This window comes from Mobula birostris, chromosome 25 (genome assembly GCF_030028105.1).
Source record: "Mobula birostris isolate sMobBir1 chromosome 25, sMobBir1.hap1, whole genome shotgun sequence".
Lineage (NCBI taxonomy): Eukaryota > Metazoa > Chordata > Chondrichthyes > Myliobatiformes > Myliobatidae > Mobula > Mobula birostris.
In genome coordinates this window covers 61,719,859-61,746,834 of record NC_092394.1, presented here as the reverse complement: position 1 = coordinate 61,746,834, position 26,976 = coordinate 61,719,859, and the positions used below count along the sequence as shown (strand labels likewise).

The 26,976-nt window shown below is 44.0% G+C and overlaps 1 protein-coding gene across 6 annotated transcripts in view; it reads left to right on the top strand.

Annotated features, from left to right (window-relative positions):
• pisd (phosphatidylserine decarboxylase) overlaps positions 1–26,976 on the top strand; it is a 182,894-nt gene that overhangs the window by 125,462 nt on the left and 30,456 nt on the right. For 2 of the 6 annotated variants that reach the window (XM_072243233.1, XM_072243239.1), the window contains exons 1-3: positions 5,214–5,477; positions 10,330–10,495; positions 26,704–26,940. In XM_072243233.1, coding sequence (XP_072099334.1) covers positions 5,305–5,477; positions 10,330–10,495; positions 26,704–26,940 — 576 coding nt within the window. In that variant the 5' untranslated portion in view covers positions 5,214–5,304. Of the gene's footprint in view, positions 1–5,192; positions 5,478–10,329; positions 10,496–26,703; positions 26,941–26,976 lie in introns of those variants that run through there. The other 4 variants (XM_072243234.1, XM_072243236.1, XM_072243237.1 and 1 more) reach the window with 3 other exon arrangements.

The window sequence follows — 26,976 nt, the reverse complement described above, 5'->3', positions numbered from 1 at the left end:
CTAAACATGATATTTGTAATTTTAGTGTCATTTTTAACTTAGAAGAGTCAAACCACATACTAAGACTATTGTTACAACCAAGCATAAGAACAACTGACTTGGCCCTGTCTGCTGAAAACCTTGCAGGCTTTTGCAAATAAGACTAAGTGAGGTATCTTGTGTTTAATGAAACCTGTAACACATTTTTTTGAACTTCAAAACCTACACACAAAAACCACTAAAAATTCTTTGCATAATAACATCATCACATCTGACCAGCCTCTTAAAGTGAAACCCCTTCAGTGTGTCGGTGGTTGTGAATTATGTATGTTTCTCCCAATTACATTACCCTACATTGACTCCCCAGAATTCACTAAAACGGGCATTGTGACTCCGTCTGGAGCTTGGACGAGCCTCCTGTGCTCCATGGGTGGAGGAACAGCAGGTGCTTCTGGCGCATCCTGAGGTGCATTTCCATGCTTATGGTCATGTTGTGACACCAGGTGCATTGCGGCAGAATACCCTAAATCTTGCTGGGCTGGCTTAAGGTGATCTACCAAAATACGTTCAGGTTTACCCCTCTTCTCTATGATATCCAAAACACAGAACGGTCCAAAACATGGAACATGAGGGGGTCTAGGGGGATGTTGGTGTGCATCATGGCGGATGAAAACAAATGAGCTGAATGTAGGTCAACAAGAACTCAAGAGTCCTTTATGCCCTGATAGGAGGTAGGAATGAGTGAAAAGGAATTGAATTTACTGAAGAGGGTGGAATGCTGTTGAGAGGCTGAGCAGGTAGTCATGGCTTCAGCAATGAAATCACCCGGCATTCATTACGGCTGTTCGTATATCAACTCAGCTGTGGGTGACTGCAGGTCCTCTTTTGAGGTTGTTCTGAGCCCCAGCAGGACCCGTGGGAGATGATCGTGCCACCACTAGTCTGTCAAGGAAGCTCTCAGAGCAGCCTTTAAGGAGCGATGGAACTGCTCACATAGACCATTGGACTAGGGGTGATATACCATGGTGTGATGTAGCCTATCGCCGAGGTTCTGGGTCATCACTGCCCAGAGGTCTGATATGAATTGGGGGCCATGGTCAGAGGAAATAACAGATGAGGTGCCAAACTGAGCAACCCAGATGCTGATGATCGCCCAAGCCACGTCTGCGGCCGTTGTTGGTGCTAGGCAGACGACCTGTGGCCACTTGGTGGTATGGTCCACCATGGTAAGAAGGTGTGTGAAACCATGGGAGGGGTGGGAGGAAGAGGACCAACGAGGTCCACATTGACACGGTCAAACTGTCGCTCAGGGACCTCAAAAGATGGCAGTGGTGCCTGAACATGACAGTTTTTTGCCCGCTGGGACTCCACATAGGCTGCAGTCCAATCACACACGTCCTTTCTGAGGCCATGCCAAACAAACTTTAGTGCAACCAGTTTCTGTGAGGTCTTCTGGCTGGGATGCAAGAGGCCAGGTATGCAGTCGAAAATAGTCAACCCCTGTCAGCTTAAGTGCTCAAAGCGTGCAGAGATGAAATGCATGTTTGGATTTGGACACACTGGTGACAAGTATATCTTCCACGTAACCAAAAAGAAAATCTTTTAATACAGTCCATCAGCCTTTGGAAAGTCTGCTGTATTTTTCAGTTCAAATGGCATGCGCAGAAACTCGAAAAGGTCAAAAGGTGTTATCACAGCTGTTTTTGGGAATGTTCTCCTAGCCCTCAGGCACCTGATGTTAGCCCCTAACTAGATTGAATTTGGAAAAATTAACTTTCTGGCTAAATGTGCTGAAAAGTCTTGAATGTTGAGACCAAGTATCGAGGAGTGATGGCCTCGATAAGGCATTTGTAATCCTCACATGGGCTTAGGGGTGAAGCCTAGCAGATATTTGATATTGGACTTAGGGGTGAAGCCCAGCGGATATTCGACTGGTGTACAGTGCCGACTCTCTCCATGTTGGCAAACTCAACCTTCATGGTTTCCAACTTTTCTGGGTCCAATCTACTCGTGTGGGCATGGACTGGCCAGTTGTGGGAATGTGATACTCAACTCCATGTTTTGTGACTGTAGTGGAGAATGTGGGCTTGGTGAGGTTTGGGAATTCGTCCAGCAGTTGAGTAAACTCTCATGCAATGGTGCATGCATTTGACATAGTTGTTGTGGGGAACTTACTGGGGGAGCTGGTTAACAACCCAAAGTCCTTGACATCAGTTCTTGAGATTGACTAACAGTCCTTAAGCACACAGGAAATCTGCACCAAGTAGAGGTCTAGCCACATTAGCCAGGTTGAAGTCCCACATGTAGCGTTGCCCACTGAAGCAGAATGTCAGCCGTTGTGTCCAAAAGTCTGGATCCTACTGTGGCTGCCGCCATTGGCAGCCTCCAGTGAGGTTTCATCACTCTTTGCCTTCTCATCATAGGCAATATTGGTAGCACACTCTTGAGCATCCATAGCACACAAGAAACGTCACCCTGAAAGGTTGTCTGTAATGAATAGTAGACATCCCTGGCAGCAGGAATCCACGGTGTTGTCAGACCTCTAATGCCCCAATGCACTGGCAGTGTCGAAGTTGTACAGTGTTGGCTCTTCTTAGAGTTTGTATCAAAGGGAGCGTGGTAAAAGTGCAGAATCAGCATTGTCTGTTTACAGCTGCAGGTGTCCTTATGTTGGGGACCTTGCTGATTGGGGTAGAGAAAGGAGGAGGAATGATGCACTGCTGCCTAGCTGAGTAGACTGTTGGCCATCTTAGCAAGCTCCCTATAGTTCCTTTAAAATAAAACAAGGATGGTGATTTCTGAAGGCCGAGATGGGTAACGAGAGCGATTATTTGGTATGTTTAGAGTCCAATAGCCCAAAAGTTTGTAAAAGGTGAGTTTTTCATGATCGGTATTTGTCATGTTCAGGTGAGTGTTCAAGCGGGCTCACCATTCTCACAGCCATGGAACAGCTGAGCAATGCTTACATTAGTAGAATTTGGTGTCGTTGGCAGGGATTTCATAAAGCATGAATTGAGCCTCCGCTTGTACAAGCCAAGCGATGGCATTTTGCTCCCAAAACTCTGACACTTTCAACATGTTCAATAACTCTGGAATCGTCCTAGAGCATCGGGGTCAATAATGTAGGGTTTTGCAAATAAAATGAAGTGAGGCATTTTATGTTTAATGGAACCTGTAACAAATTTTATTGAACTCCATAACCTACACATAAAAGTGCGTTAAAACTCTTTACTGTACATAATAATGTCACCATGTCAGACCAGCCTCTTAAACTGAAAGCCCAACTCAGTCGCGGTGGTTGTGAACTATGTACATTTCTCCCAGTTATGTTACACTCCAACCTCATCTCATCCAGGACTTTGCTGTCTCTGTATTTAACTATTCAATGCACTGTCACAAGCATACTATCTGTAGTGAACCTGTGCTTGTAGAGTATCCAAATTGTGCAACCAATACACCTGAGCTCATTTGGCTCTTGATTAAACACATCAGTTTTAAGTGTGGCATCTCTACTTTCAGATTCGCATATGAACATCTCCATTTCTTCGGACCAACAATCTTCAGGTGTTTGGCCCTCTAAATGAGGCCTTGAGCATTCCTGATTTTTATGTGCTCCACTACTGACTCCTGTACCTTCAGCTCCCTAAAAAGTTCTGGAATCTCCTCGTAACACTCCTGGTCTCTAATTAAACTTTTTTCTTTAAGATTCTCTTAAGATGTGCTTTTGGTCACCAGGTCTAAAAACGTTCTGTGTTACATTTTGCCTGACGACGTTCCCATCAAGCATCTTTTGGCAGTGAAATATGTTAAACGTAACATATAAAAATGAGCAGTGACTGCCAGTGCAAAGAGCACAGGCAGTGGCAATCAGTGCAGGGAGTGCCTATCAACAGGGCAGCACAAGGGGCTACCATCCCGTGAGATGGATCAGAGTTGTGACTTCACTTGCATGCTCCCACACATCACTGGGACTTAGTTCATGTTCATTGATCAACAGCAGAGCCTCCTCTTGTCTCAAGTATATCAAGGCTAATAAAAATGAAAATAAATGAGTAATCCACACATACTATGATTAAACCTCTGTTCTATGTGTTTCAGTATTACCCTGCTCAATGTATTTACTGTTGTGATACATTTCTACTAGATGGGAAAGGAGATGTTGACTCAATCCATTCCTGTCATTTGAAGGCACTGATAGTTGCTGGGATCCTGGCCCACAGCCTGTTGTACAAGAGATCCATGATAGAGAAAATTAGCAGATAATTGTGCTGTGGTCATCATAGCCGTGCAGCAATCCCTCATCTGATATGGAGACATGCAACTTATTAGAGATACAGTGCAGAACAGGCCTTTCCAGCCCACTGGGCCACATCACCCAGCAACCCTGGCCTAATTTACAATGACTGGTATGTCGTTGGACTGTGGGAGGAAACCCACACAGTCACAGGAAGGACGAGCATACTTACAGACAGCATTGGAATTGAATTCAAAATTCAATGATGCCCTGAGCTGTAATAGCATTGCACTAACAGCTACATTACAGTGGTAAAGATCTAAAATTAACAACATTCAACTTAAACTTTCACAATCACACAGCATTTAAACTCTACTTTTTATTAATTACACTTGTTTCCATCTTTACATTAGTGACTACAATTCATTGACTATAAACTGCTTTGAATATTTTAGGGTTTTGTAAGTCATGTAGGCTTTATGGAGGCAAGTGGCAAAGAAGTTGCAAGGTTTTACAACAGTTGTACAAGGTAATATGTTTTAGTGTAATACAGAACGGTGGAGGAATTCAGCAGATCAGGCAGCATCTTTGGAATTGAATTAAAGTCGACGTTTTGGGCCGAGACCCTTCTTCAGGTCTGAAAAGGAAGGTGGAAGTTGCCAGACTAAGGTGGGAGGGATAACAGCCGCGGAGTGACCAAATAGAACTGACAAGTTATTTATGGCTTGGAGGGAAACATTTTTATCGTTGAAGAACACCATTAGGGCCATATTAGAATGGGACTCGCCAGACAGCGAAGCTGGATCGAAAGGAGCGGCGTTTATGCACTGGTGGCGAGTGTGTTGTTGGGCCGGAGAGGCCTGTTACCGGGCCGCATCTCTAACCACAACCAATAAATGAATTACGGCGACCGGCTTCACTCTGAGACGGGCACGCCGGCGGGTGGCGTCCTTGGGCGGTGACGTCACGGGGCGGGGCGGCGCGGCGCGGCGCGGCGCGGATCGGACGGCCGGAGCCGGGCTGGTGAAGCCGGTCATGTGTCCACCGAGCCCGCAGCTGCAGGGGCGGCCGGCGGCGCGGAAGGGAGGAAAATGGTGAGATGCCGCAAGTGCTTGCCACACATTCCCACCTGTTACAACCTGCATAAAGTTAAAGCTCGCGTCCGGAGGGCCCGCTGCATCGAAGTAAGCCCAGCAGAGCAGCATCCCGCCGACGGGCCGCTGGCGTCCACTGGTGCGGGCTCTAGCAGGCAGGCACGCTTCAGGTATGGGAACTGATCCCCGCCTCGCCGCTGCATAGGGCCGGCGGGCTAAATCCGACAGCCGACCCGGTGACGGTAACCGGCTCGGGAAGCACTTGAGAGCAGCAGTCGTCCGGGAGAAAGTATTAGCGGGATGGGCAGGATCCTGCGGACAGTTTCCTTCGAATGGAGAGGTCACCCCGGCGGCGAGGCTGCTAGTGGGATAGGGAGGAGGAGCTTCTGGTCCGAGGGTCCGTCTGTGGGGTGGGTGGGTGGGGGAAGGGTCAGAGGGTGCCGCCAGTAGATGGAGGCGGGGAGAGATCCCACTTGGCCGAAGAGGCTGACAGTACTGAGGGATAGGATGTCATATCACTGCTCACAGGGAAGATGGGGGAACTCCTAGGTCACCAGTGGTGGGGTGTGGGGAATCTTCTAGGCAAGGGAGGTTTCTACTAGATTAGGGCCGGGTACTTGGGGTGACGATAGATTGAAGGCTGCTGGCTGTTGTTACCTGTCTGGGAGACGCTGTCTGTAGGGAACCTGGAAAGCTGTGGTGTCAAGAGCAGTGTGCAAACCAGCAGTGTCTGCATTTGGGGGGAAGTATCTTCTCGGGAGTTGTGATTTACAGTGGGAGTTTCCTGTGGAGGAGAAGATGCCAGTTTGCAGGGAAGGAAGAGGTGCAGACTGATACAGGCAGGAGACATTTGCGAGAGGTGGACCATTTTGTTATGGTTGATGGGACGGGGAAAGGTTCTAGTAAGGTTACATATGAAAGGGTGTAGGGATACTGGCACAATGTCTGGGGGGGGCGTGGAAGATGTTAGGTAGAGAAAGGGGACAGCTTGGAGACCAGAGACTGGCGATTTCTGAGATGGGATACACAGGATTTGCTTCTTTCCTACCTGGGGAGGGGGCTGAGGCAAAGAGGGAATGGTTTTGTGGGAATGGCAAGGGAGGAGGAAGAAAATGCCTGTAGGAGCTACCTTAATGAGGAGGCTTGTTGGAATGATGGAGGGAGGAGGAAGATGCTGGCAGGAGAACTGTGATTCATTGCTTATAAAGTTGCGAGTTGGATCTGAGAGGATGCAGAAGAGAGTGATTGGTGTTTCTATGCAGTGATGCTGCTTGCTGATGATTGGCTGACTACTCTCTGCAGTGGAGAGGGGAGGGGGGGAGATGGCTCATGTCTGGGGGAAGCACGGTGAAATCAGTGTACAGCAAATGTGTAGCGTGCCAGGCAGGAAGATGGTGCGATTCTGGTAAGTGTTGGATTTCCTCTCAGCAGTTTAGGAAGGTGTCATAGGGATGGAGGCAATAAACAGCTAAGGGAAGTTTGTTTTTGCTATGCTTTATAAATAATTTAAAGCAATAAATGCAAATATTACTGTCAGTGCTAATCAGAAGCAGTGAAAGGCAGGGAGGAGTTAATTACTAGTCCGTCTGTCATGGAAATATACAGGATGTCATAAAGAAGAATGCAGAACTAATTGTAGGAATTAAAGAACCTTGCCATTGTGTGGGTTAAATGGGGAGGACTGCATGTATTTATATTCGTGTTTGAAGATGTGGTTCCTTCTCATGAAAATACAGTACCCTCCTGGTCACACTGACCCTAGGGGGTGGATACAGTTTTGTGACTGCCCACAGATTGTTCGGTATCAGTTTAAAATATTCAAACATTAGATTCGACGTGTTTTCCTGGTGAGGTTCCTCCATAAACCTAGCCCCTCGATTAAACTGTATTATCGAAGTTCGCTTTCCAAGCATTGTAATAAATAACCCTTTTAGAGCCAGATGGGCGCAGGGCTTCTCAAACAAAAATGTTCCAGTAGTAAGGCTGAGAGCTAATATGAGTTTTAATGATTTGGGTTTCCTGGATTATACAAGACCACTTTTCTTTGCAAGCTTTGAGAGGTTTGACTGGATATCAGTGTGCATTAGGTGATTGTGCCTGATGTGTTTGACACAATGATTTGTAGTTATTGATTAATAGAGCACTCTGGAGGGCCAATTTTGTTTACAATAAGGCTTGAAATTAACACAAAATATGCCAAAAATTGTTTGTTAAATTACAACATCAAAACTGAAGCACATTTGGCAAATTGAATTTCTTAAAGACTTGACCACTTAATTCCTCCTTTTGCTGCATGCTTAGCTCATTCACTCCTGTCCCATCCAGGTTCTGATTTCATGTAAAGTTTGTTCGTGCATTTCCTGTTCTCCAGCCCACTGGAGCAGCACTGACCAAGATATCCTGCTCTTCCTCTGAGAATGAGCATTTTCCAGCTTCCGTTGTTGCAGAGTCTATAGATTTGGGCGAGTCTCCCCTTTCTACCCTATGGAGCATCTTCTGTGCTTGTCCAATCTATCTCATTGCTGTATCACAAGATCATTGGTGCCACATCATGCAATCTATAGTCAACATGAATTTTGAATCATCCTGGATATTTTAAATACTGCCATTACCACGAGTTATATTTCATTGCCTCCCCCCTCATACAACAGGCCATATATTCCTTTGAGCTCTTGCCTAAGATATGAGAATATAAGGACTAGGAGCAGCAGTCAGGCAGATGGTTGACTCTTAGGATTGTTCTGCTGCTCACTAAGGTCATGGCTGACCTGATTTAGGCCTCATCTCCACTTTCTGGCCTGATCCCTGTAAGCCTTGATTTTTTTTTCAATATCTCAGCCTTGGATGTACTTAATGACTTGGAACAGAGAATCCAGAGGACTCAAATACTGAGGGAAGGTATTACCTCCTCATCGCCATCCTTTATTCTAAAACTATGGCCTGCTCATTCGAGATTTCTCCCACTGGAGATCACATGCTCATAGCAACAATCCTATTAAGCCCACTTAGAATCATTTGTTGCAATGAGATCATCTTTTGTCAGTACCAACACATAAGCTGCCTGTTATGCACTGATAAGCTAGCACAGTTGGGTCATCCTGATTACTTCTGGCTGACATACCTTGCTACAGAGGAGAGAGCATTTCCATACTCCATAGGAATCATGAAGGGAAGTGTCGTAGTTGTTCCTATTCTAATCACCAGTATGCCTTCTAGGTACCAATTTGTTCCTCCTTTTGTTAAGGATTAACCAGTTGCTTCAAATTTAATTATGGGCAGAGTGTGGCATTAGAGCCTGAAGGGGTACTATTTGAATGAATGCGTTCATTTTTATCACCGACATCAGTAAGGTCTCTCTTTATCCAGTGTGCATGTACCGCAGCAAATCATGAGCTTAGCTTTGCATTCAAATTAGCTTGGGGTCAAACTCCTCATCCCTTGATAATTGGTCACATCCTTTTTAGGTAAATGGTGGACGTGTGTCGGAGTTCCCACTCCCAAATGCTATTCAGCAGTGTTTGCTGGAATATGTAATCAAGTGATGTCATCAAAGATAGACTTGTCCTAGGTCCTATCAAATACTTGTGACACACTCAAGGTTTTTGTGAAATTTAGATACTTGGGTAGCACTAAAATCAATTGAACTGCATGGTCAGCAACCTCACAGGATAGAATTTGTTCTGGAAATTTATTCTCTTCTTGCATCTAGCATTCTTAGTCCAGCTCTGGGCAGCGTCAGATGCTGACAAAGATCCAATGAAGCACTGAGTTCTTTACCCCAATACATTTCTACAACTCCTAATGTAGCACTGAGCTCATTACCCCGATCCATTCCTACAACTCCCAACGTAGCACTGACCTCAATCATTACCCAATCCATTCCTACAACTCCCAACATAGCACCGAGCTTGCTCATCACCCCAATCTATTCCTACAATTTAGGTCCCACAAAATAGGTCTAACTTTTTGGTTCTATTTTGGACATTGTGCTTGATTTGCCCCTTCCCAATTATGTGATGATCTGTTCAACCAAAGAGAAACTTACTTTTGTCTAATTGTCCAGCTGCTGTTTATAGAGAATAGATGTAATATTGTGGAATGGAATCTCTACAAAATCTCTGGAATCCTGTTCTGGACTTTTTTTGATGCTATTGTTGAATAAATCCTTTTGAGATCATGATTCACAAAATTGGCATGCAGCATGGTGCGCAAAGTCATACAGAAATGCATGCAGGGGGAAGAGCTGTTCTGCAAACTCATCCTGTTTGTTCTGGAGTTAGAAAAATTAAAGGAGGTCTCACTGATGCTAATGAAATTCTAAAAGCTCTAGGACTGGGGAGACAGTTTCAGAATGGGGGTTGATCATTTGAGATTAAAATACAGAGAAGTTTCTTCACTGGGAGTTTAGGGCAGTTTTGTAAAAAAATAACTTGGGTTGCTCAGAATTTGGACCTATCTCCTCAGATTAAAAGAAACATACTTGTAGATGTGAATAGCAGATGGGTGGAATCATGGGATGTAATGCTGGAGAATGGGAGATCAGCATGATATTGATGAATGGTGGAGCAGGCTTGACTGGTTGATCACGTGCTTCGGAAAGGTTGGACACTTTCAATGAAATGAGTTTTAAGGCAACAAAATTAAAGCCTCTGCTTTCCCCCCAGCCCCAGTGTAAAGGCAATACTGTTGAGCACTTTTGTTTTAGCTCGGTGTTTTTGAGAGCAATGTGCATACACTAATTTAAGTTAGTACTTATTTGTAAAGGCTCACTATATGAAAAGAGGGGAGGAATTGTTGTGATTCTTCACCTTTGCTTCATCAACTTAAGTTCAATAAGTTGTACATGTGATAAGTGTAGTTGAGCTAAATGGTGAGAAACTTTCAAAAGCCTAGTTGGGTGTGTCTCGCCCTGCAAGCAATTGAACTTCAAGCCCTGTACCGGAGTTATTTTGTGTGTTAATCTGTCACATTATGTTTGGGATATCCCATTGCCTGATCAGCTGTATATGTATAATTCCACAGGTTGCATTTCCCCCAGCTGGCTTTGCGACGCAGGTTAGGCCAGCTAAGCTGTATGTCCAAGCCTGCACTCAAGCTCCGTACCTGGCCTCTGTCTTTTCTCTATTTCTTCCTGCCATTTAGTGTCCTTAAGCCTCTTGCAAAAGTAGGATGGCGACCAACAAGCAGGGTAAGTGTGTGTTATTTCCAGGTTTGTTGAGGGGATGGGGGTTAAGGTGAGAAAAGGGTTAATCCTGACATCCACAACTTGCCTACTGTTTACATTACAATATACCTCTGAATAATTATGTGCTGTGATTTATGGTATACCCACCAATACTTGTCATCTGTTTCTGTACCCAGCAGTGACTTGTGGGGAGTAATAATGTTAATGACTGTTTTGATAAAGGAAGCAGCTGTCTGGATTTTGACCGTGCTTGTGTATTCTGCTTTTATCATACTTATTCATGCCCCAATACTGGCTCAATGCTGGTGCCTGTGTGCTGTCTGGGTCAGACTGTAAAATGGTCCTTACCATTAATACCTCTGCATTGATCACTCCAGGTACAGTCCTATCTAATTTTTATCTGACTACGCTGCTGAGAAGCAGATTGGGGACAATCAACAACTGCATATAACAGAAATCTGAAATGAAAACAGAGTAAGTTGGAAACATTCAAGAAGCTGGGTAGCATCCAAAAAGGAGAAACAGTTTGGATGAAAAGTCTTTCACTCAAAATGTTAACTCTTCCTCTTACCACAGTTGTAGCTTGGCCCGCTGAGTGCTTCCAATGTTTTCTGTTTCATTAAGTCTGTCGCTGATTTGCATTCACTCCTCTGCCTGCTTTGTTGAAAGGATCTGAATTGTATCCATGGAATTATGTTAATTAGAAACTACCACACAACTGTACATCAGTAGGTGGCCACCTCCTTTGGTAGTATTGTTTCTGAAGTTGAGTATAGACACTGAGTCAAAGCATAGAAACTAACCCATCAGTCAGTGCAATGAGTGGTGACCAGACCATTTTCTCTTTTCAGACTGTTGTGAGTTGCAGATATTATGATGCCAGCATTGTAATGTTCTTGGCTCAGCTCCACTTTCAAACATACTATGCTGGACTAAAATGTTACAGGTCATTCGATTCCATCAGTTTTGCTGGAGTGCTGCATCTGATTCAAAACATGACCTACGATGTTTTTTTCTTCTTGAACACCAGGATCTGGGCTTGTATGTGTATAGTGGTTTTTGACATTGGAAAAGTTGATTGATAAATCTAGTTTGTGGTCTTCCTCTTCATTTGATGAAACAAGATAGGCTGAGAATTCAGTGCAGATCAATTGATTGGGTCATGTACAGTGTCCTCGATTTTTAGTGGAGTCATCTTGGAATGAAACTTAGGAGCAAAAAAACCTTCAATTTCAGAACTTATCTCATTAACCAAGCTTGGTCAGCTTTCCAGGATCTTTTCTGGCTTGCTGTGGGCTTGCTTTGACTCAAGCCTAATCATTGAAACAATGAGATCTTTTCCCACAATTACATTATACACCCACCAAGCTTTTGTTTTCAATTTGGAAGTTTAAGATGGAAACTTGTACAATATTTTATCTGAGAGTAATAGTGCTATTTAATGTCAATTTTTAAAGCAAAGCCTAATTCCCCTTTCGTTAAGTCCATATTCTTAAAGAAAACAGTACTCAAATCTGCTTGGGTTTAACATAGAGAGGGCCACAATGCACTGGCAGGGCTTGGAGTGTAGAAATAGCCCACAGACTTCAGAATGAAAGCTCCCGGTTTTGAAGTGTTAATAATGATAGAAAGTGGACTCTGTCACTATGACCTTGTACTTTATTGCCTCCTTGCACTGTACTTTCTCTGTAACTGAATACTATATTCTGCATTTTGTTCATGGTTTTTCCTTGTTAATCTCAATGCACTGTTGTAAAGAATTGATCTATGCAAGATGATTTTCACTGAACCTAGGTACTGGTGACAATAAACCAATTTTCTAATTTCTAGACTCAATTGCTGTTGTTCCCAAAAATCCATGTCTGAATCTCTCCAATCAGTTTTTTTGAAGAAGTAATGAGAGAAGAGTTAGAAAATCATAAGATAATTCAGCAGACTCAATGGTTTAAGAAAGGGAGACAATGTTTGAAAAACTTGGTGTTTTTGAGGATGTAATTGGAATTGCGGATGATGGGAACGAGTGGATGCAGTTCATTTAGATTTTCAACATAGAAGTTGGATGATTCATGGAGCCTAACTTTCTTTTGTGGTTTTGTAGGGCATCAAAATGTTACTTCTGGCATAACAGGATGAGGAGGCTGCAGGAGCACCCCCATTCTCAATATCAGGGCTAAGCACAGGAATGCTAGAGAAATCTGAAGCTTCCGTTCATCCAGGTTGGTAGTGGTTCCAGGTATCCTCCTGAGAATGACGCCATCAGAGAAGCCCATCCTCAGCCAATTCTCTTCTCCACGTGATATGAAGAAACAGTAGAGAGCATTGGATAAACAAAAGTCACAGGACCAGACAACAATCTGGCCATGTTACTGAAGACCTCTGCTTTAGAACTTAACTCCACCCTTGGTCAGTACAGTTAGTTCACTGACATCTACCTAATAATATCCTTTTCATTAACATTAGGACAAATCTAGATGGGATAATTGCAACGCTGAAACTTCGGTAAAGTGTTGGAAGGTATCATCAACAGTTTACCAAGCAATACTTAATCAATAACTTGCTCCTTGGTACCTGGTTATGGGTTTTGAGAGGACCATTTAGCTCAAGACCCTATTATAGCCTTGCTCCAAACATGGACCTAAGAGCTCAATTCATGAAGTGAGGCAAGTGTGACCAAACTTGATATCAAGGTAGCATTTGTCTCTGACATCAAAGGGCCCTAGAAAAACTGGGCACCAGGGGGAAAACACCCTAATGTTTGGAGTCATCCCAGCCTACAACATCACTCCAGGAAGTATCCTAGGCCTAACCATCTTGAACATATTATATTATATCAGTGGTCTTTCTTCCTTCCATTATATGGTCAGGTGTTCATCAAAGAGCACAAGGGTCAATTCCATAAATGACTTCTCAGCAGCTGGAGCAGTCCCTACTTGTAGGACCTAAACATGATTTGGGAATGGGCTAGGAAGTGGCAAGTAGGATTTGTGTTGCTAATGTATGGGTAATGATTATTACCTCCAGCAAGAGAATCTAACCATCTACTGCATATTGAGTGGTATCACTATCACCAGGTTTCCCATCATCAAGATCTTGGGGAGGTGGGATGGTATTGTAGTTATTCTCCCAGGCTACTCTGTAAGCACACTGAATATCAGTAACCTTTACCAAACAGGTGTACGCTGACTCTAAATCCTTGAAATTGCTGCCCAGAGCACTGAGGGAGAAACCTTAACCAGAAGGACGAGAATGATTGAAGGATGATATTGGAGCACTGCGTGCAGTTTTCATTGCTACATGTTAGGAAAAATATGGTTGAATCACCAGGACATTTCCTGGACTGGAGGATTTTAGTTATGGGGAAAGATTGCTTAGGCTTGGCTTATTTTCCTTGGAATGAACAAGACTGAAGGACAGTCTTATAGGACGGGTTCCAAACCTGAGGTCCACAAACTGCTCGGTTAATGGTAGGGGTTCATGGCATAAAAAAGATTAGGAAACCCTGTTGTAGGGGCACTCAAGAGGTTAAGATAGTTGCAATCATTGTTCCATGCCAGGGGTGTCAAAAATGAAAGGGTGCAGGTTTATTGTGAGTTGTAGAGGCTTTAAAGGAAATTTAAGGATGAGGTTTTCATAGAATGGTTATATCCAGAACACTGCCAGGTGATGGAATCAAATACAGTTACTGCACTTTATGATTCATTCAGGCAGGCACTTGTACGCAAGGCACGGAAAGATCCTAATGTGTGCAAATGGGATTAGTGTAGATGACAGACAGGTCAGTGTGGATATGATAGGATGTTTCAGTACTGTACAACTCTGGCATATCACATTACTGCTGGCCCAGACAGTAATGTACAAATCCTTAAAACTGAACAACCAAGACAGTTTTGAGTGGTTGTAGTCAGATTTATACCTGAACAAATCCCTAGTTCCAAAATCTTTGTTTGCAGAGATAGATTAGGTGTGCTGACAGAAAGCCAAATATTGGGGTAATCACTTTTTGGAAAGATCACAATTTAGGGCTCTGTTATTGCACATCCTTTAGTTAGGGTGTGCGCATGTGCTGGTCGTGCATGCAGCCTGTTACAGTTGCTCTGTCAAGATTCTTTTTAAACTTTTTAACTCAGGTTATTTGTTGTATTTTTTTTTCTCACAGTAACACGTTGAAGCTGCACCCTCTCTAACATGCTGGTGGAGAGAGTTTTATTTGGTTTTTTAGCGCTGGAAATAGTTACACTCGGATACGTCTCGTTAGCGTGGCAGCAGGATGGTCACATTGTTTATTCCAGGAGCCAGCTAATTGCACTTATGCCGGCCGGTTTAGCAAACAGAGCAGCGGACACCCCGGCTGAAATCTGGAGGAAAACACAGAGGATGCAGAGGGGGATCAAAAAGGCGAGGGAAGAGGACCGGGTCGAGACAACAGAGGCTTATGGAGAAGAGAAGTTATAAGCCGTGTCTCCCCTCTCTCATCATGGGCAATGTGAGATCGCTGGGTAATAAAATGGACGAATTGATGGCGCTTGTCAGGAGCCAGAGAACATTTCGGGAGAGCAGTGTCATGTGTTTTACTGAAACGTGGCTGCAGGAGGGCATAGCTGATCAAAGCGTTTCCATAGAGGGCTTCCAGACCATTCGAGCTGACCGGAATTGCACTGAGAGCAGTAAGCGTAAAGGAGGGGGGCTTGCGGTTCTGGTAAACAACAGATGGTGCAATCCTGGGCATATTACGATCAAGGAACGTGCTTGTAGCCTGGATATTGAACTTTTTGCTTTTGGACTCCGGCCATATTATTTGCCAAGGGAAATCTCGCATGCAATTGTGGTTGTTGTGTACATCCCTCCCTCTGCCAACCTGACGTTGGCGTGTAACATCATTTACACCGTCATAGCCAGGTTATAAACCCAGCATCCGAGTGCCCTCATTACTATCTCGGGTGACTTCAACCACGTTACCATGGCTAGAACACTGCCCAACTTCATGCAGCACGTGAGCTGTACAACCAGAGGGGAGAGGACTCTGGATTTGATGTACGCTAACATTAAGGATGCATACAGCTCCTCTCCCCTTCCCCCGCCCCCATTGGGAAGGTCAGATCACAACCTGGTGCATCTAAAACCCTGCTACGTGTCTCTGGTGAAGAGTAAACCTGCAACCTCGAGGACAGTGAGAAAATGGTCGGAGGAGGCTTATGAGGCGCTCCAGGGTTGTTTTGAGGTGACAGACTGTCAGGCACTCTGTGAGCCACATGGAGAGGATATTGATAGGCTCACAGAGTGCATCACTGGTTACATCAACTTCTGTGTGGACTGCAATGTTCTGACAAGATCTGTCCTTTGTTATTCAAATAACAAGCTATGGGTAACAAAGGACATTAAGGACATCCTGAACGCTAAAAAGAGGGCATTTAGAGATGGAAATAGGGAGGAGCGGAGGGCAATACAGAGGGACCTGAAAGCCAGGATCAGGGAGGCTAAAGACAGGTACAGGAGGAAACTTGAGTGGAAACTCCAGCAGAACATCATGAGAGAGGTCTGGAGGGGAATGAGGACCATCACTGGGTTCTGGCAAACTAGAAACAGAGGAGCTGAAGGCAGTGTGGACAGGACCAACGAACTTAACCTGTTCTTTAACAGATTTGACATTGTGGCCCCTGCCCCTCCTCCACGAGTCCTCTGTTGTCGGCCCCCAACCAACACATTCCACTCTCCCCTCCTACCCCTCCTCACAGTCCCCCACCCTGCTCTCATGACTCTACCCCTTCCCCACATGAAACCACCACGGTGGGCTTCACAGCCGAACAGGTGAGAAAACAGCTGAAATGTCTCAACCCAAGCAAGGCTGCAGGACCGGATGGTGTCAGTACCAGGGTGATCAAAGCCTGTGCCCCTCAGCTATGTGGAGTACTTCGCCATGTATTCAACCTGAGCCTGAGGCTCCGGAGGGTTCCTGTGCTGTGGAAGACATCCTGCCTCATCCCTGTGCCGAAGATGCCGCGCCCCAGCAGCCTCAATGACTCCAGACCGGTGGCATTGACCTCCCACATCATGAAGACCCTGGGGAGTCTTGTTCTGGAGCTGCTCCGGCCTATGGTCAGGCCACACTTAGATCCCCTCCAGTTTGCCTACCAGCCCCGACTAGTTGAGGATGCCATCGTCTATCTGCTGGACCGTGTCTATGCCCACCTGGACAAGCCAGCGAGCACTGTGAGAGTCATGTTTTTTGACTTCTCCAGTGCGTTCAACACCATCCGCCCTGCTCTGCTGGGGGAGAAGCTGACAGCGATGCAGGTAGGTGCTTTCCTGGTGTCATGGATTCTTGATTACCTGACTGGCAGACCACAGTACATGTGTTTGCAACACTGTGTGTCCGACAGAGTAATCAGCAGCACTGGGGCTCCACAGGGGACTGTCTTGTCTCCCTTTCTCTTCACCATTTACACCTCGGATTTCAACTACTGCACAGAGCCTTGTCATCTTCAGGAGTTTTCTGATGACTGCCGTAGTTGGATGCATCAGCAAGGGAGATGAGGCTGTGTTCAGGGCTATGGTAGGAAACTTTGTCACATGGTGTGAGCAGAATTATCTGCAGCTTTATGTGAAAAAGACTAAGGAGCTGGTGGTAGACCTGAAGAGAGCTAAGGTACCGGTGACCCCTGTTTCCATCCAGGGGGTCAGTGTGGACATGGTGGAGGATTACAAATACCTGGGGATACGAACTGACAATAAACTGGACTGGTCAAAGAACACTGAGGCTGTCTACAAGAAGGGTCAGAGCTGTCTCTATTTCCTGAGGAGACTGAGGTCCTTTAACATCTACCGGACGATGCTGAGGATGTTCTACGAGTCTGTGGTGGCCAGTGCGATCATGTTTGCTGTTGTGTGCTGGGGGTAGCAGGCTGAGGGTAGCAGACACCAACAGAATCAGCAAACTCATTCGTAAGGCCAGTGATGTGGGGATGGAACTGGACTCTCTGATGGTGGTGTCTGAAAAGAGGATGCTGTCCAAGTTGCATGCCATCTTGGACAATGTCTCCCATCCACTACATAATGTACTGGTTGGGCACAGGAGTACATTCAGCCAGAGGCTCATTCCACCGAGATGCAACACAGAGCGTCATAGGAAGTTATTCCTCCCTGTGGCCATCAAACTTTACAACTCCTCCTTTGGAGGGTCGGACACCCTGAGCCAATAGGCTGGTCCTGGACTTATTTCCTGGCATAATTTACATATTACTATTTAACTATTTATGGTTTTATTACTATTTAATTATTTATGTTGCAACTGTAACGAAAATCAATTTCCCCCGGGATCAATAAAGTATGACTATGACTTAAAATCTGCATAGAAACACCATGAACTATTTAACTTTGCTTGATGATCTGTTAATGCTAAATAATGGAATAACATCTGTTATGAAAATGATTACTTGATGTTTTGTATTTATATGTATACTTTAGTACTGTAATGAATAAATTGTATTTTCGGATTTACAAAACAGATCATTTCAGGTTGGTGAACCTTAATTAGTAGGATACAAAAGTAGGACCACAAAGGTAATAATCTCTGGATTACTACCAGTGCCATGTGCTAGTCAGAGTAGAAATAGGAGGATATTTCAGATGAATACGTGGCTTGAAAAATGGTGCAAGGGAGAGGGATTCAAATTTCTGGGGCATTGGAACCAGTTCTGGAGGAGGTGGGACCGGTAGAAACAGGACGGTCTGCACCTGGGCTGGACTGGAACCAATGTCCTAGGGGAAGCGTTTGCAACTGTTGTTCAGGAGGATTTAAACTAATGTGGCTGGGGGATGGGAACAAGTGCAGAGAGACAGAGGGGTGTAAAATGAGGGTAGAAGCAAAAAGTAGTAAGGTGAAAAGTAAAAGTGGCAGGCAGGCAAATACAGGGCAAAACTCAAAAAGGGCCACTTTTCAACATCATTGTATAAGGGCTAAGAGTGTTGTAAAAGCAAGCTTGAAGGCTTTGTGTGTCAATGTAAGGAGCATTCGTAACAAGGTTGATGAATTGAATGTGCAGATAGTTGTTAATGAATATGATATAGTTGGGATCACAGAGACATGACTCCAGGGTGATCAAGGATGAGAGCTCAACGTTCAGGGATATTCAATATTCAGGAGAGACAGACATGAAAGAAAAGGAGGTGGGGTGGCATTGCTGGTTAGAGAGGTGATTAACGCAATAGGAAGGAAGGACATTAGCTGGGAGGATGTGGGATCGATATGGGTAGAGCCGCATAACACTAAAGGGTAGAAAACGCTGGTGGGAGTTATGTACAGGCCACCTTACAGTAGTAGTGAGGTTGGGGATGGCATTAAACAGGAAATTAGAACTGCGTGCAATAAAGGAACAGCAGTTATAATGGGTGACTTCAATCTACATATAGATTGGGTGAACCAAATTGGTAAGGGTGCTGAGGAAGAGGATTTCTTGGAATATATGCGGGATGGTTTTCTGAACCAACATGTCGAGGTACCAACTAGAGAACAGGCCATTCTAGACTGGGTATTGAGCAATGAGGAAGGGTTAGTTAGCAATCTTGTTGTGCGAGGCCCCTTGGGTGAGAGTGACCATAATATGGTGGAATTCTTCATTAAGAAGGAGAGTGATATAGTTAATTCAGAAGCAAAGGTTCTGAACTTAAAGGAGCGTAGCTCTGAAGGTATGAGACGTGAATTAGCTAAGATAGACTGACAAATGATACTTAAAGGATTGACGGTGGATATGCAATGGCATGCATTTAAAGATCGCATGGATGAACTACAACAATTGTTCATCCCAGTTTGGCAAAAGAATAAACCAGAAAAGGTAGTGCACCTGTGGCTGACAAGGGAAATTAGGGGTAGTATCAATTCCAAAGAAGAAACATACAAATTAGCCAGAAAAAGCAGCACACCTAAGGACTGGGAGAAATTCAGAGACCAGCAGAGGAGGACAAAGGGCTTAATTAGGAAAGGGGGAAAAAGATTATGAGAGAAAACTGGCAGGGAACATAAAAACTGACTGTAAAAGCTTTTATAGATATGTGAAAAGAAAAAGATTGGTTAAGACAAAAGTAGGCCCCTTACAGTCAGAAACAGGTGAATTGATCATGAGGAACAAGGACATGGTAGACCAATTGAATAACTCCTTTGGTTCTGTCTTTACGAAAGAGGACGTAAATAATCTTCCGGAAATAGTAGGGGATCGAGGATCTAGTGAGATGGAGGATCTGAGGGAAATACATGTTAGTAGGGAAGTGGTGTTAGGTGATTGAAGGGATTAAAGGCAGATAAATCCCCAGGGCCAGATGGTCTGCATCCCAGAGTACCTAAGGAAGTAGCCCAAGAAATAGTGGATGCGTTAGTGATAATTTTTCAAAACTCTTTAGCTTCTGGATTAGTTCCTGTGGATTGGAGGGTGGCTAACATAACCCCGCTTTTTAAAAAAGGAGGGAGAGAGAAACCGGGGAATTAGAAACCGGTAAGCCTGACATCGGTGGTAGGAAAAATGCTAGAGTCAGTTATCAAAGATGTGATAACAGCACATTTGGAAAGCGGTGAAATCATCGGACAAAGTCAGCATGGATTTGTGAAAGGAAAATCATGTCTGACGAATCAGAATTTTTTGAGGATGTAACTAGTAGAGTGGATAGGGGAGAACCAGTGGATGTGGTATATTTGGATTTTCAAAAGACTTTTGACAAGGTCCCACCACAGGAGATTAGTGTGCAAACTTAAAGCACACGGGATTGGGGGTATGGTATTGATGTGGATAGAGAATTGTTTGGCAGACAGGAAGCAAAGAGTGGGAATAAACAGGACCTTTTCAGAATGGCAGGCAGTAACTAGTGGGGTACCGCAAGGCTCAGTGCTGGGACCCCAGTTGTTTACAACATAAATGACTTAGACGAGGGAATTAAATGCAGCATCTCCAAGTTTGCTAATGACACGAAGCTGGGCAGCAGTGTTAGCTGTGAAGAGGATGCAGGGTGACTTGGATAGGTTAGGTGAGTGGGCAAATTCATGGCAGATGCAGTTTAATGTGGATAAATGTGAGGTTATCCACTTTGGTGGCAAGAACAGGAAAACAGATTATTATTTGAATGGTGGCCGATTAGGAAAAGGGGAGGTGCAACAAGACCTGGATGTCTTTATACACCAGTCATTGAAAGCGGACATGCAGGTACAGCAGGCGGTGAAGAAGGCGAATGGTATGTTGGCATTCATAGCAAGAGGATTCGAGTACAGGAGCCGGGAGGTACTACTGCAGTTGTACAAGGCCTTGGTGAGACCACACCTGGAGTATTGTGTGCAGTTTTGGTCCCCTAATCTGAGGAAAGACCTTCTTGTCATAGAGGGAGTACAAAGAAGGTTCACCAAATTGGTTCCTGGGACGGCAGGACTTTCATATGATGAAAGACTGGATCAACTAGGCTTATACTCTCTGGAATTTAGAAGATTGAGGGGGGAATCTTATTGAAATGTATAAAATTCTAAAGAGATTTGGCAGGCTAGATGTAGGAAGATTGTTCCCGATGTTGGGGAAGTCCAGAACTGGGGGGAGGTCACAGTTTGAGGATAAAGGGGAAGCTTTTAGGACCGAGATGAGGAAAAACTACTTCACACAGAGAGTGGTGGATCTGTGGAATTCTCTGCCACAGGAAACAGTTGAGGCCAGTTCATTGGCTATATTTAAGAGGGAGTCAGATATGGCCCTTGTGGCTAAAGGGATCGGGGGTATGGAGAGAAGGCAGGTACAGGGTTCTGAGTTGGATGATCAGCCATGATCATACTGAATGGCGGCGTAGGCTCAAAGAGCCGAATGGCTTAGTCCTGCACCTATTTTCTGTGTTTACAACAGGAATTGCTATTTACAGTCTAAATTAAAGATTTCGGCAAAGGCACTGGGCATCAGAACTTTACTGAGGATTTATGAATAGGTGAAAAGTGAGGAAAACACTGAGACTGCAAAGGGATATAAATAGATGGAGTGTGCAAGTAATGTGGAGCATTGCAGTTATCTACTGGAAGAAACAAAAATGCAGGGTATTTAAATGCAATGAGACTGTTTAATGCTGATGTTCAGTGAGATTCTGTTGTTCCTTTAGAAGTAACACTAAATTGGAGATAAAGCATGTAATTTGGGAGACAAGTTGGTTATTGACGCAATTCTAGGGCTGATTAAATATAAAAGTAGTGAAGGCTTGTTACAAATGTATGAGACAGTAGTGAGACCTCACCTGCAGAACTGTTTGTTTTGCCTTACCACTTAAGGGGAGAAAGACTTGCTTTCGAAGTGGTGCAGAACAAGGTTCAAACAGTTGATTCCAGGTATAAAGGGATAATCTTGAGGAAAGATTCAGCAGGTGTGCTGTCAAGTTAGAATGTGAGATACTGATAAACTAACTCAGAAGGTCTGTGAGGGGAGGGGATACAATATAGAGTGAATGCTAAGAGGATGTTTCTGCTGGAGAAATAGAACTGAGGAGCATTGCCTCTAGATAAAGGGTCAATTATTTATGATGGTGAAAATTTCTTTTGGGAAGGTGGTGAATGTTTGGGATTATCTGGTCCCAAAGGAATTGCGGAGACAGGACGATTGCATATATTCAAGGATGAAATAGTTTATTGATCAAAGGAAGGAAGGTTGATAAGGTTTTCAGAAAAAACAGTAGAGTAAAGGTAGACCAGCATTAGATTAGCAACGATTTTATGGAATGATAGAGTAGGTTCGAGGGGTGTTATGAATAGCTGTTGTTCCTTTCATTGTTGAGACCTTGCTAGAGCAATGAATCTTAACTACCCACTCCCCAAACTTTGAGCTGAAACCTTTGCCACAAGTGGGCACAGTGTATTCCTTTGCTTCTCCTTTTGCCATGGATGAGATTATCCAATCATTCTATTCCCCAGCATTTCTTCCACACTCTTAACCATATCAGCAGGACCAACCACCAAAAGGATCACCGGGATCTCCCTCCCCCATTTGTGACATTTACCGGGAGCATTGCAGATGAAGATGAAGGGCCCAAGGCATTGTTGAAAAGGCCTAACACACACCCCACAATCTTTTTGACCCACTACAGGAGGTACAGGAGTATCAGGACTGGGACTGCCAGACTTCTTCCCTCAGGCTGTGAGATGACTGAATATCCTGCCACCACCGAGGTCTGGTCACCAGGACAGCGAGCTGTTTACTGTTTATCTGTGCTGTCCTCTACTACATGAATTTGAATTATATTTTTAACTTGTTTATGGCATAATATTTTGGTGTATGTGCTGTGTGTGATGTACGTTTTGTGGGTGCACCGTGGTCCAGAGGAACATTGTTTGGTTTGTATATGTATATGCGTGTGAATATATATACACACACACACACACACACACACACACACACACACACACACACACACACACACACACACACACACACACACACACACAATTAAATACCCCCGTTTCCTTGACTGTGAAAGTCTAGGGAAGACAACAGCCTCTGGCCCCACCAGGCTTTAGAGATTGAGGTGCTCTGGATCCCGCCCCAAACCTCTGTTTGTCACCCTGTTATAAATTAATGCCACAAAATAGCAGACAGTTAACTGCATACTATTAAATGAATTATATTTATGAATCTTAACTAAGGACTAGTAAAGAATAACACCAAGAAAAGGGCCCCCTTTAATTAAACAGTCAGATGTGCAGAAGTTGGAGCTCATCTTGAACTTCACTATCACTCACGCGCTGGGTCCTTGGTCAACGTGAAAGCACGCACCACCTTCTGAATGTCGCAAACCATCTCGAACAAACGGGTCTCCCACCAGATCATGTGCTGTGACCGGTTCTCCCCAGTGTCTTCTCTCTTCATCTCCCGCAGAACAAGCCCAAGACCAACCTTATTGTCCTTCACCAAGAAAAACCTCCCATTAATTGGATGGCACACATTCCACATCATCCCTTATCTTCAACAATAACCCAAACAGGCTGAAAGCAGAACAAACAGCTCTCACAGAGCTGCACAAAATGGAATAGATACAGCATAACAGTAAAAAAAATATGAACCAGGGCATTACAAGTATATACAGTTTGGTTGTATATAGAGACAATAAACTTGGATGACTCGGTCACTCTCTTCCCCCTTACCCAGTAATTAATGCTACCTCTCCCCTCACTCTGGCATGTAGTCTCTTAGTGCTATTTTTTTTAAAGTGAAGCCCTAAGTGCCACTAAAATATCTAATATCGATGTTCTTTCTGGAAAATACCTGAGACTGAATCAAATTGATGACAGCCTTGGGATGGTGCCACGTTTTCTCCGTCTCTATAATTGCCTGCTTCTACCTCTGCTCTTTTGCGGAGTTCTTCCAGCAATTTGTGTGTGTTGCTCATCGTTTCCCCAGCTGAACCAGGCAATGTATTTCCTGTCATCACATCTGTAGCTTGCATTCCTTGGACGAGGTGTTGGCCTGTCAACCTGGCTCATTGCCTCCTGCTTCCGAGTCCATTCAAAACTTTTATCATTCTTTTAAATCCTGTGACTTCCCCACTTTCAGCCTGCAATGTCCTGCACCCTAATGCACCTCAGGATCACTGCTCTGAAAATTCAAGTAAATGGCATCCACTGTCCTTGCTTGTTACTTCCTTGAAGAATTCTAACAGATTTGTCAGGCAAGGTTTCCCTTTACAGACACCATGCTGACCTTGACTTATTTTATCACTAGTCTCCAAGTACCCCAAAACCTCATCCTTAATGGATTCCAATTTCCCAACCACTGAGGTTAGGCTAACTGCCCTATAACATCCTCTCTTTTGTCGTCCTCCCTTTTTTTTTAAAGAGTGGAGCGACATTTGCAACCTTCCGGTCCTCCAGGACCATGCCAGAATCAAGTGATTCTTGAAACGTCATGACCAATGCATCTGTTATCTTTTCAGCAACCTCCGTCAGGACTCTGGGATGTAGTCCATCTGGTCCAGGTGATTTATCCACCTTAAGACCTTTTGAGTTTGCCTAGCACTTTTTCCTTTGTAATAGCAACGCTCTCACTCCTGCTCAAAGACCTCTGGCACGCTGCTAGTGTCTTCCGCAGTAAAGACTGAAGCAAAGTACTTATGAAGTTCATCTGCCATTTCTTTAAATTGAATTTACTTTATTTTTTACATTCCTTACATACACGAGGAGTAAAAATCTTTACGTTACGTCTCCATCTAAATGTGCAATGTGAAATTCATAGAAATTTGTAACAAATAGTATGTATAACAGGACAGTCAATATAGCATAAAATACAATTGTGTCAGCGTGAATTAATCAGTCTGATGTCCTGGTGGAAGAAGCTGGCCCAAAGCCTGTTGGTCCTGGCCTTAAAGCTGTGGTACCGTTTCCAGATGGTAGTAGCTGGAACAGTTTGTGGTTGGGGTTACTTGGATCCCTAATGATCCTTCGGGCCCTTTTTACACACCTGTCTCTGTAATTGTCCTGAATAGTGGGAAGTTCGCATCTACAGATGTGCTCGGTTGTTCGCACCACTCTCTGCAGAGTCCTGCGGTTGAGGGAAGTAGGCTCGAGCATGAACTGCTCTGAAAAGCCATCTCATAGGCATTCAACAAATGCCCTCTCTTGCGATCCGACACCAACCTGATTTTCCCAATCATTTAGCATATTGAAGTTCCTTACAATTTTGATATGGCCCTTATTACATGCTTTTTCCAGTTCCCTTTGCAATGCCAGCCCCAGAGTTTGGCTACTATTTGGAGGCCTATATATGATAATGCTTTTTTCAGCCTTGCAGTTTCTTAACTCCACCCACAAAGATTTGACATTCTCTGACCCCATGTCACCTCTTTCTAAAGATGTAATTCCAACCCTAACCAACAGTGTCACACCAGCGCCTATGGCTTCCTGCCTGTCCTTTCTATACAAAGTATATCCTTTGATGTTAAGTTCCCAGCTACGGCCTTCTTTCAGCCATGAATTAATCTGTAATTGTACCATGAATTCATCCACCTTATTCCGAAAGCTACGCGCATTTAAATACAGCACCTTCAGTCCTGCATTCTTTGCCCTTAAGAATTTTGCACTTTGGGGCCCAGCTCTGCTATTCTCTTAAGCTTGTCGTCCTTTGAGACATTCCTTGAAACCCATCTATTTGTCCATACCTTTCTTTATTATTTTAAGAGAAACAAATCTTGTTTAGTAATATTCCTGTGAAGCAATTTGGACCAATTTCTGTTTTAAAGGAAATTGTATAAATGGAAATACAAAGCAAAATAGGGCAACTAATGTAAGTTTGTAAAACAATGCTTTAAGTGTTGGATGGATCAGGTAACATCTGTGGAGACAGAATTATTAACTCTGCTTTTCTTCTTCGACCTAAATGTATATAGAGTTTTATTTTGCTTACTCTTGCTCTCTCTCAGATGTAAGTATATGGGATATTATTTTTGCCCGTAATCGAGCAAAAGGAAAATACAGTGACTGCTCAGGAGGTCAGTCACTGTTTGAATTTCAGGTAATTCTATACTTGTGTAGAACTTATAGAGTTGGAATGTTAATTCTGTAGGTACTGATGTTTAGAATTAATAAGAGTGGTGTTTGATCATTAAACAGTTGTTATTTGAAGCTTTGCTCAGAAGGTGAAGCAAACAGACAGGGTTGGGTGGCTCATAGTAGCTCCTCTCCATCCCCATAGCAGATATTTTACATTTCCCTGTGATTGACATGATTGGATTGCCCATTGATATTGCCTGTTCCCCTTGGACCGCTTTGAGATTCACAGACCTCACAAGCTGGTGTTGAGGAGTTGCAGTGTTGAAGCAGGAATGCTTTGCTGACTGTGAAAAAATTATTTGGTGTGAGCTATTGGGGACAGCTTTGTAACATTTCTGTATGTTTGGAGTTTGCATTAATTAATTTTCAAAAGCAAAGTACCACTGCTTCAGTAATAACTTGCACTCATTTGAAACTATATTTGAGAATCCTTCCCAAGGAATGTGATCTGTAGGTAATGTGCTGATGTGAACTTCCTCTGTGAAGCAGTCTCCTATAAAAACCATTCTCCTAATTGTATATTGTGACATTTGTTGATATTTGAATGAGTGGGCATTGTTTTTCCATGCAAGACTGGTTTTAAAGAATGTCCTTTCAACCTTTGAACTCCCTCCCCTGAATCAGGAGCACTGCTGGTATCAGGTGTTTAACGAAGCCTGTCTGAATCTTGCAGGTTGGTCTGTATAAAACAATTCCCACCCGGTTGCTGTCTCGTGCATGGGGCCGGCTCAATCAAGTGGAGTTACCCAGCTGGATGCGGAAGCCAGTCTATAATTTGTACATATGGACATTTGGGGTCAATATGAAGGAAGCAGCGGTTGAAGATTTGCAGCACTATCGAAACCTCAGTGAATTCTTCCGCAGAAAGCTAAAACCACAGGCACGTCCTGTTTGTGACTCTCACTGTGTGGTAAGTTGTGTTCATTGCTGCTAAATGAAATTTAGA